Here is an 11,411-nt window from a genome sequence, read left to right as displayed (position 1 = left end):
GCACTGCTGTTTACATGGACATCATATGCGGGTGCGCTGAAGTGCCTCGCATCAGGGATTAGGATCAACTATTTTTTTCATGGGACTCTGTAAAGCATGTAGCTAAGTATGGCTTTGCTGTCTGACTGTTGTAGCTTTACTGTAGATTTCCTTGTGTGGAAAAATACCTTTAAATTAAGATACTCTGGAGAGCGAGTGTGAGGACTTTCCACGTGCAGTACTGGTGCTTATCACTGAACTTGGCCACTGAGTAGTACATGTCGGTGCATCCTGTATGTGACAGGGCAGGAGGTTTTTCATTAAATAATACTGAGATTTTAACTTCATATAAAAGTCTGGTAGTTTTTGCAATAAACATTAAGAATGGCTATATTTAAGGCATGAGTATTTCTATAGCAAATTGTAATGGTGTTCTCCCCTACTTTAACCCTGAGGACAGTTTGCTTTTGTTATATTTACCATGCAGAGTAAAATAGGAAAATCACAAGAACTTAGATATTTTGCTTTTACAGATATCAATTTTTTTAATTTATAATTTTTTATAAAAGACAAAACTGGCAACCTGTTGTTTTTTTTTTTAAAAACAAAACAAAACTCAGCAGCCAGGCATGGTGGCACAGGGCTTAATTCCAGTATTCAGGAGGCAGAGGCATGCAGATGTTTGTAAGTTTGAAGCCAGCCTGATCAAAATAGTGAGTTCTAAGCTGGCCAGGGCTATATATAGAGAGAACCTATTTTGTTGTTGTTGGGTTGGTTGTTTGAGAGGATTCCTCTGTTTGTAGCCCTGGCTGTCTTTGAACTCACTCTGTAGACCAAGCTAGCCTTGAACTTACAGAGATCAGCGTGCCTCTGCCTCCTGAGTGCTGGGATCAAAGGTGTGTGCCACCACCACCCAACTAACTTGTTTTTATTATTTAAATAACATGGATGGATGTTTTTAATGTCTGCATCATATGTGTGCCTGGTACCCATAAAGGCTGAAAGAGAGTCGAATCCCTTGCAACTGTATTTATAGATAATTGTACACTGCTACGTGGTGCTGGAATCATTCCTGGGTCCTCTGCAAGAGCATTCACCCTCAAACACAAGCCATCTCTCCACCCAGGAACCCTGTCTTAACCAAAGAACTGCTACAAAAATACCTTAACTGTGAAAAATTAGAGGTTTTAAAGTTTTCAGATGTAATTTTCATTCATGTCAAGACCAGCCTGGAAAACATAGTGAGACCCTGTCTCAAAACACCAAACAGAAAGAAAGGGGTGGGGGTGGGAGATTAGTCATGATTATCATTTGAACTAAAAGAAGGTAAATCTGCCTATATGGTCCCTATCAGCTTTTGTTCCTTAAGTCACACATCTATCAGAGGTGATCATAAAGAACAGTGTTAGCGTAGGATACAAAGGCACACTTCCATTTTTATCCAGGGAATATTTTAGGTGTTGGAGTGTATCATCTATTGTGATTGAGTTTAAAGATCCCTGCAGGGTCAGGAACAAACCAGCTCTCCCATAAGTCATTGTGAACACTAGGAAAATCCCAGGGTTTGTGTCTTCCATTCCAGTGGAGTAGCTTAGCCTCCTGCAGAAAGTGCTCCGAGTACCTTGCCTCGTGGTTCCAGCCTTCGGTGTGTGCAGAGGAAAACAACAGGCGTGGTTAGTGAATACAGCTTTATATGAAGCCTTGAATCCAAGCTTAATGCTAAAAGTTTGCAGTTAGCAGGACTCCCACCTCAGATAGGCCACATTGGTGTAATACTACCAGCGTGCAAAGTGATAATAAACTAAAGGGTTATACAGTGAAGACAACTTAATGCTACCTTCTAAGGTACTTCTAGGTCATGGAAATACAATTGTAAAAAAAAATAATCATATCCTCTACTGTTGTTTCTTTACATAACAGACTCCATTGAGTAGAGAGAAATGGCCAGCCTGGCTTTTGTTGCTCAGCACAGGCCCTGCAGCCGCTGCAGTAGAGAAGGGAGCTAGTCACCTCAGCCTCCACAAATGGAGCTCACATTCGGGAAGAGGCACTCTGACGTGAGAAGTCAGAGCGAGCCAACATCCTTCACCTCTGCTCCATGACAATGTGGTCTGCCTCAGAGGGATGAGTTTAGGAGATGAAATCTGTTTTGCTTTTGCTTTTTTTTTTTTTTTTTTTCCTCCAAGACAGGGTTTCTCTGTGTAGCCTTGCCTGTCCTGGACTCACTCTGTAGACCAGGCTGGCCTTGAACTCACAGCGATCCGGCTGTTTTGATTTTTCAAGAAAGGCTGTCTCTGTGTAGTCCTGACTGTCCTGGACTTGCTTTATAGACCAGGCTGGCCTCAAACTCCACAGAGCAATCTGCCTGCCTCTGCCTCCCCTCAGTACTGCTGGGATTATAAGCATGCACCAGATGAAAGCAGTTGTAACTAATTTGTTTCATAGATGTTAAGTCTTTCTGTTTAGACCCAAACCTACTACATCTTAGCATTATTGTTGCATCCCACATCCAAAACAAATTCAGATCGGATCACTTTGCCAGCTGCTGCTGTGTAGACTCGCTTTAACATTCCTTGCCTGAGTCCAAACCTTACAGAGGAGCAGACCTGTTCCCCTGAGAGATTGTGCCCGTCTTGCATGTCAGGAGTTGGTAATTCACAGGGTGTGGTTCTCAGCCTGCTCCAGGATCATAAACTTTTCCTGTTTTGCACAAGTGTCTGCTGGGTGTGCACGTACCACACATGTACTGAAGTTGACATCAGGTTTTTTCCTCAATTTCTTCCCAATACCGAGGCGATGGTCTCTCACTTAAACCTGGGCCCTTCCAGCATGGCTGCCCTGGCTAGCTGGCTTGCCTGGAGAATCCCATCTCTGCTGTGTGAGTGCTGGGATTGCCGGCTTGGAGAGCCATATTGTTCTCGTGCTTGCATGGCAAGTGCTTTTATCCTCAGAGCCATGTCCCCAATCCAGCATTAAAGGGCAGCAGCTGTCTAAGGCCACTGTATGCCTCACTCCTCAATAGGTTTTGTGTATTATAGATCTCTGCAAGGCAGAAGTTCTATGCTAAGCATTATCTTACATTTTTTTTAATGTTTTTAATTTTTTTTTTAATTTCATGTATATTGCTTGTATGTCTGTGTGATGGTGTCAGATCCCTTGGAACTGGAATCAGAGACAGTTGTGAGCTGCCCTGTGGGTACTGGGAATTGAACCTGGATCTTCTCAAAGAGGCAGTCAGTGCTCCTAACCAGCAGAGCCATCTCTCCAGCCCTAGTCTATAAACTTCATGAATCATAGAATGCACCCCTCTGGCAACTAAAGATGCTGTCTGCATATGCACATTCTGAGCCTGAGGGTTAAAGAGATGAGGCCACTAAGGACACAAGGTTTGTGTCCGTCCCGTCCCCCCCATTCCCCCGCCCCCCGCCCAAACCCCTTAGGGTTCAAGCCTTGGGCTATAAGTGCTAGAGTGGTGGTTGCTGGGTTAAAAGTATACTTCATGCCAGTGGCTCATGCCTGTTGTTCCAGCACTGAAGGAGATAGAGGCAAGTGTATATCTGTGAGTTCGAGGCCAGCTGGTCTACAAAGTGAGTCCAAGACAGCCAGGGCTACACAGAGAAACCCTGTCTCGGAAAAACAACAAAAGTGTCTGTCCCTTGCTTCCAGGCAGTACTCACCCAGGTGCCTTATGTGCCACAGAGGGTTGATGGTGGAATGCTTCCCATGAAACACAATCAGCATCGGAGAGGTAGCCACGCCCCCTCCCAGGGAGCTGCCATAGAGGTTTTCCCTAAGAAATGGGACAGAAAAGCAATGTTTGGTCTGGAGCCCTCACTTAACAAAGCAGATGCTAATGTGGTCCTTCAGAAAGATGTAAGACTTTTGTTTTCCCCAGTTTTTACTATTTAGTTAGGGATTTTTGTTGTTAGAATAAGGGCATTTGCCAGACGTTGGTGGCACATGCCTTTAATCTCAGCACTCAGGAGGCAGAGGCAGGTGGACAGTTGTGAGTTCGAGGCCAGCCTAGTCTATAAGCCTACCTCTCAACTTTTTATTTCTAAAACTGTCAAACTTCAAAACATAGACAACCAGGAGCTCCCCTACACATCATGTAGAGTCACAGTACATGGTCCATGTATGTGGCAGAGGGCCGCACTCTTATGTGCGTCACCTAGATTCACAGTGTTAATATTTGCTGATATCTTGTCACTAACTCTCAGGGCTTTTTATGGTAATCACAGAAGGTCAAATTCTGGTCCTATATTATTTATAATTTTGTACAAGTTCAATGTTTTAATGGCTTTAAGATACACAGATGAAGGGGGTGGAGAGACGGCTCAACAGTTCAGAGCACTGGTGCTCCTACAGAGGACTCCCAGCACCCAGATGGCTGGCTACACAGCTATTTGTGACTCAGTTCCAAGGGATCCAACACCCTCTTCTGGCCTCCAAGGGCATGCATGCATGTGGTGAACACACATACACGGAGGAAGTAGATACCACGCACATAACATTAGTATTTTTTTTAAGTGGGGGAAATATAATTTTTTTAATTTATAAACTATTTTGAAATCTTAATATACTAAAAATACTATATTGAAATAATGAAGACTGATGGGAAATACAATAATGTGGTAATAATAAATGTTTTGCTCTATGTTTAGAAATCTGATCATTAAAACTTTGAAATTTTAGCCAGGCATGGTAGTGCATGCCTTTAATCTCAGCACTCAGGAGGCAGAGGTAGACAGATCGCTGTGAGTTCCAAGATAGTTTGGTCTACAAAGTGAGTCCAGGAGAGCCAAGGCAACACAGAGAGACCCTGTCTTGGGGGAGGGGAACTTTGAAATTTTAAAAGTCACTTTTAAGAAAAGTGCTGGAAAAAGCTCCTCAGGAAAGTGCTTGCCCCAGAACCCATGTAAAAACTCCCTGTTTGTAATCCCTGTACTAGGAGGGTGGAGACAGGAGGACGGCCAGCTTCCTGGCCTAATTGCTGAGCTCCAGGCTGGCAACAGACCTTGTCTCAAAAGACGCTGGATGGTGCTCTCAAGGATGAACCCTGAGGTTATCTTCCAGCCTCCACACAAATACCCGGGCACACACCCATACATGTATGTGCAAGCCCACACATAAAAAATGAGCATCAATGGGGCTGGAGAGATGGCTCAGTGGTTAAGAGCACTGCCTGCTCTTCCAGAGGACCCGGGTTCAATTCCCAACACCTACATGCCAGCTCACAACTGTCTGTAACTCCAAGATCTGACACACTCACACCAACGCACATAAATTAAATAAAAAATATTTTTTAAAAAGTTTTAAAAAGTGAGCATCAAATAAAAGGTTGGTTTTCTTTTTTAAATCCTAGCACTATGAAATTAGCCTTAAAAATAGGTCTGTGAACTGCTGTACTTGCAGAAGGAAGCCTAGCATAGCTGTCCTCTGAGAGGCCCCACCTAGCAATGGATCAGAACAGATGCTGAGACACACAGCCAAACATTGGGCAGAGGACAGAGAGCCTTGTGGAAGAGTGAGAGAGGAAGGATAGAAGGACCCTGAGGGAATAGGAGCTCCACAAGAAGACCAACAGAGCCAACCTGGGCCCAGGGGGCTTGCAGAGACCAAAACCAAGCAAGGGCTATGTATAGACTGGACATAGGCCCCCTCCCTACACATATGTACCCATTGGGCAGCTTGGTCCCCTAGTAAGGGGAGCAGGAACTGTCTGACAAGGACTTTTTTGCATGCTTTTCAATCACTTCCCTCTGGCAGGGGTTCCCTTGCCAGGCCACAGTGGTGGAGGAGGCCCTCAGTCCTGATGCTACTTGACTTGTTGGGATGGGCGGGGGTGGGGGCTCCCCTTTTCTGAGGGGGAGGAGAGGGAGGATACAGGGAAGAGGGAGGAAGAGTGGGGCTTCAATTGGGATGTAAAGTAAATAAATAAATAAAAATTTTAAAGTAGGTCTGTGGCTGGGTGTGGCGGAGTACATTTTTAATCCCAGCATATCAGAGGCAAAAGCCAGCCTGGTTTCCTAGCTGAGTTCCAGGCCAGCAGGCTAGGGCTGCATAATGAGACCCCGTCCCCACAAAAAAAGAAAAGAAAAAGAAAAAAAAAGCAGTCCTATGAAAGAACTCAACTGCAATAAATGAAGATTTTTCAATGGGAAAGCGTCAAGTCACATTGTTAAGAACTGACTAGGAAACTGAAAAGGAACCGAGTCCTTTGCCTCACAGCACCTCGATTTTTCAGATCGGTCATCTGGGGAAAGATTTCACCGACACCCCTTTTCTCGGTCAACAGAATCTATGAAATGTGACCTTAGATGCCTTTTTGTTTTGCTTTGGTTTTGTAACTCCTGAGCTATGCAAAGAAGATTAGCTGGGAGCAACGGTGGCAGAGACGCGCAAACACACTTACGCCACATTCTTCTGCATCCATTTTTCCAGCTGTTTGGTGATGCGCTGGTGTTTCCATTCCGTCATGTTGGCGACAATCACCCCAGGGTTGAATGAACAGGTGCTGGGGCTGATGCCAAGGCCCTTGATGGTCTTCTTCCGGTAGTCCAGATAGCCCATATATGTGTTCTACAAAAGAACAGGATAGAGTCTTCTGTCTGTTTCTGGAAAGTGGTTATGTTCTGGAAGCTGTTGTGCACTATCTCTGGGCTTCCCCCTGCCTCACTAGCAGCTTTCCACCTTCCTTTGGTGTGTTCTGTTGTGACAGCCTCTCTGTAGCTCTGGCTGTCCCAGAACTCGCTATGTAGACCATGCTAGCCTCAAATTTACAGAGATCTGGCTCTGCCTCCAGAGTGATGAGATTAAAGGTGTGTGCCACCATGCCCAGGATGTTTTTAAAAGGTGTGTTCACTCCAACGTGTGCACGCATAAGCACTCTTGCATGCCACAATGCATGGGTAGAAGTCAAAAGACAACTTAGAGTTGGTTCCCTGTGGGTTTCGGTCAGGCTTCCAGGCTATCTCGCGGCTCTCCATTGCTGGGTTTGTCTCCTTTTCCAAACTCTGAGTGCCCAGTGCCCAGCCTTCCTCCCCAGCACCTGTTGTTTGCTTTTCTGACTCCATCGACAGCCCATCCTGTTTCAGGGCTCTGAATTCCATCTGTCTCAGCCACATCTGCCTAGCTGGTGTTGCCTTCTTGATGCTTAAGCCGCTCCAACGGGCAAGCTGTGCCTGTTTTAACGCTGGCTCCTTAGCACGGTGCAGTGGTGCACGCCTGTAGTCCCAGCACTCGGGAGGCAGAGGCAGGCAGATCTCTGTGAGTTTGAGGCCAGCCTGGTGTGCTGGTTCCTTGCCCTGTCTGCCTCAGTAGAGTACTAATTTCTATCCTTGTTATTTGAGCAAAAGTACAGAGTCATTAATGCATCCTTACCCCTTTCTCATCCAAATCTGTTGATAAAGCCTGTTTGTCCCAACTTCAAAGCACCCCCTGGAACCAGCTAGTCAGCACTCAGCGAAGCCTTCCTGTCCCTACTGACAAGTGCTGCTCACTTCTCCCCTTGAAAATGGTTTCATTTTTATTTTATATGCATGAGTATTTTGCCTGCATGTATGTATATGCACTATGTGTGTGCCTGGTGCCCAAGGAAGCCAGAAGAGGACACTGGGTCCCCTGGAACCAGAGTTACATATAGTTGTAAGTCTCTATGTTGGTACTGGGAAACAAACCACTAACACAACGTGTGGTGATGAGCGACTTTAACAACTACCATTTCTAGAGCATTCTCTACACGTTGGACACTTCCCAGCATCCCACAAACACAGCAGAATAGAATAGAGAGTGTCCACTCTTCAGATTAGGGAAGTGGGACTCCACAGGGTTACAGAAATTGGCCTGAGTGGGTGGGGAAAATGGAACCCCATTCTTTACGCATCTCCTGGTAGTTCCCACTGGCTTTGGATGGGGAGGAGGAGGAAGAGGAAGAGGAAAAAGAGGAAGAGCAAAAATAGGGTTCTCTGATCATACTCACCTGCAGCCCCACAAGTTGGTTGATGTCTTGAGCGGAGGGCAAGTCACAGTCATCTGAGAAGGCTGCTGCGTGGCCCAGAGCCAAGGTGGTGTCATACAGTTCCTGGATATCACCTGCATTTGGAAGTATCAACAATTAAAATGCAAGTATCTCTGAACTGGAAAGAACCTTAGCTTAATTCCTGACTTCAGTAGAGCAAAGAGTACAGAGCTCCTCTTTTCCCATGGTGTGGCGGTATTCTGCGGGGGTGGTGGTGGTGCACGTCTTTAGTCCCAGCACTCTGGAGGCAGAGGCAGGTAAACTTCTGTGAGTTCGAGGCCAGCCTGGTCTACAAAATGAGTTTCAGACAGCCAAAGCTACACAGAGAAACCCTGTCTCAAAAACAAATACACCAAAAACCGAAACCAACCAAACAACCCCCCCCCCAAAAGAAAAACAGTTCATGCCTGTTGAGGGAGCCACTTGAAATATTCACATGGGTGTTAATCAGGCCTGTTGCTGTGTAGTCTCTGAATGCTTATAAAACATGCGCACTCACTACAAAGTGCCCTTGGTGACATTTTGCTTCCGCGTGTTTGACAGATGCAGAGAAGATGCCCCCAAGGTAATTACTGCAGACTTGGCAGTCGGAGGGGTCCTCAGAGGCCAATAGATTATCCAGGGAAACATCAAACCCTGCTTTCAAAATGTGGCCATTTGTTTGTTTGTTTGTTTTGGTCCTTGGTTTTTTGAGAATCAAAAACTCAGATAGCTGCCAGCCTTCTGCTTCCGAAGTACTGGGATTAAAGGGTGTGCTACCACTGCCTGGCCTCGAGATATAGCCCGTTCTACAATAATGCTGTATTCACTTTACCAAATATTTGAAGTCTCTAGGCAACTAGCACATGGAAAATGAAGGGAAAGGAGAAATCAGTTTCCTTAGCAGCTGTGCCCTTCCAAGCGCTCCTGGCAGCCGGTGATGTACCTTGTACGATGACATCGTCGTCCAAATAGATGACTTTCTCATGTTGATGGACAAGCAGAGGGAGATAAAACCGAACGAAGTTCAGCTGTTAAGACGAGAGAAACAGTGGTGGGACAGGCATACAGCTCAAGGTTCCAGAAGAATCAGAGCTAACTGATGATTGATTGCGCACAGAGCAGAAGAGCTCCGGAGGATTTGGTTAGCCTCACTGCCTGGCCTACCTCTAGGTCCCACCCACAGCCATCTTCTCACACACACACACACAGTCTATATTTTTACACTTCATTTCTTTCCAATAGCTTCATTATGCTTATAGAAGCCATCTTACCTCCTTCCTTGAGCAGGTGGCCGCTAAGTTATGAATAAGCAGAGCTTTGTGGAGTTGTAGCACACGCGAGACTGAACCAGCCTACGTGTGCTTCAGGTGCCTGGGGTTGTAAGGTGACGGCGCGGACTCAGGACTGTCCCTGCTGTGTGCACGGCTCGTGTACTCACCGGCTGGAGCAGCTCAGGCCTCGATGAGTCTGGTCTAATCTTTCCCTTGAGGACGATAGGGTTGAACTCCACAATTTTGAAGTTTATTTCTCTCAGTTTCGAATGTTCGATCCATTTTCTAAAGAGATAACAAAATAAAACAAAAACCCATTAGCACACATTTCAAAGCTTTCCTCAATTTAATTTGCATCTCATCCCCAGGTTAGTCTATCCTGGCCTTAGAAAGTTACAACCAAGTGTACGTAAGCATAGTTTGCGCGCTATAAATCCTTCTGAGTGTTTCCCTATCTGGTCCAACTTCCAATATCCCCTTCCCCTCCCCCAGTCTCATGACTCTGTGAAAGAAACGAGCAAGATTATGATAACCAAGTATAGCCCCACAGCCAAAAGTTCTCCCAGGAAGTCAGAGCAACAAGACGCGATCCTTCCTTATCAAGCAGTATCTTCACTCGCCAAACCACCCCATGCTTCTGCCGAGACACTGGCCACACGCGCCGCGCGGAGCCTCTGACAGCAGTCGTGTGGTTCCTCCTCCTCCTCCAGCTCCAAAGATGACTCTGTCTCCCAAGTCCCGCCACGCCCTGTCTTCTTTCCTCCACCCTCTCCCCTTCTTCACTCAGCCTCACAGGATGTCCATCCTTCGTCTGATTCATCACAAGGTTCCCGGTAGAAATAATCTCAGGACAAAGTTGGCAATGACCCAAGTCACATATGGGCCACCTTTGCTGTTGGTTGCAAATTGGCAGAAGGGCTGGGAGGAGGTAGCTCAGCTCACGCCTCCTCTGGTGTGTTTGCTTGTGGTGGTTTACTGAGGTGTACCGTGGGTTCATACCTTCTACATCTGTGGTCTACTTCAATGACAATGGGTTTCAAGATATTTAAGCATTGGGAGAGGAGGGGTTTATTAGCTGGTTGGTTGGTTGTTGTTTTAAATGAAACTCCCAGATTGTTCTATTTTACTAATAAAGACTTAGGAGCCAGATGCTAGGGTGAAAACCCTGCTAGTTCCAAGAGGCAGAAAAAGCACCCAGCTGACCTTCCTACACAGCTCACATCCTGATGGAAAAGGCTCAGAAGGCTCACGGGATCATCTGACAGCCCAGGAGGAAAAGGCCAAGAACCCCAGCACGAAGGTTTGCTAGCCCAAGGCTGAAGAGCCAAAGAGCCCAAGAGCCCCTTCTGCTTCCACACTGTCCTAAATACCCCTCAGCTCAAAGTCCCTCCTGCTCTTTAATCCCTGTCAGCTGGCTTCTTGCTCCACCTCTAGATCTAGGGTTAACCTTATTAAATCCTGTGTACAGAAAGCTCTTGGGGGCTGGAGAGATGGCTCAGCGGTTAAGAGCACTGACTGCTCTTCCAGAGGTCATGAGTTCAATCCCCAGCAACCATATGGTGGCTCACAACCATCCACAATGAGATCTGGTGCCCTCTCCTGGCCTGCAGGTGTACATACAAGCAGAACACTGTATACATTATAAATAAATATTAAAAAAAAAAAAAAAAGAAAGAAAGCTCTTGGATTAAAGGTGTGTGCTAGGTCTGGATGAACCATACCTTAATCAACTGTTTACAATAAACAAAATCCTTGGATCAGAGGTGTGTTAGAGCCAGGCATGGTGACACACTCCTGTAATCCCAGCACTCAGGGAGGCAGAGGCAGGTGGATCTCTCTAAGTTCCAAGCCAGCCTGGTCTACAAAGTAAGTCCAGGACAGCCAAGGCTACACAGAGAATCTCTGTCTCAAAAAACAAAACAAAAAAAGTACATTAAAAAAAAAAAAAGGTGTGTTTGGGCTCAACCACAATAAACAGGGATTTACAGTTCACAATCTCAGGGATCACAATGGGGTAAAAAGATCCTGCAACAGTTGGTCGGTTGGTTACTTGGCTAGTTTGTTTATTGGGGATGAACTCTCACCGTGCAGTTTAGTCTGGTCTCTAATTTGTACCCTCCTTCCCCAGCCTCTGGACTAGGAGTGCAGGAGCTGGGCAC

General features: G+C 46.0%; 1 protein-coding gene across 1 annotated transcript in view; it reads right to left on the bottom strand.

Moving 5' to 3' along the window:
- Positions 1-1,354: 1,354 nt before the first annotated feature.
- The window catches only part of Glt8d2 (glycosyltransferase 8 domain containing 2), a 28,854-nt gene continuing 18,797 nt past the window's right edge, over positions 1,355-11,411 (bottom strand). The window contains exons 6-11 of the mRNA XM_051139776.1: positions 9,420-9,537; positions 8,925-9,009; positions 7,961-8,073; positions 6,395-6,561; positions 3,657-3,769; positions 1,355-1,619 (exon numbers count right to left, since the gene is read on the bottom strand). Coding sequence (XP_050995733.1) covers positions 1,450-1,619; positions 3,657-3,769; positions 6,395-6,561; positions 7,961-8,073; positions 8,925-9,009; positions 9,420-9,537 — 766 coding nt within the window. The 3' untranslated portion in view covers positions 1,355-1,449. The remainder of the gene's footprint in view (positions 1,620-3,656; positions 3,770-6,394; positions 6,562-7,960; positions 8,074-8,924; positions 9,010-9,419; positions 9,538-11,411) is intronic.

The sequence above is a fragment of the Acomys russatus genome, chromosome 31 (assembly GCF_903995435.1).
Source record: "Acomys russatus chromosome 31, mAcoRus1.1, whole genome shotgun sequence".
Lineage (NCBI taxonomy): Eukaryota > Metazoa > Chordata > Mammalia > Rodentia > Muridae > Acomys > Acomys russatus.
Note: the sequence above shows the minus strand (reverse complement) of the source record. Positions and strands in the feature narration are given on the sequence as shown.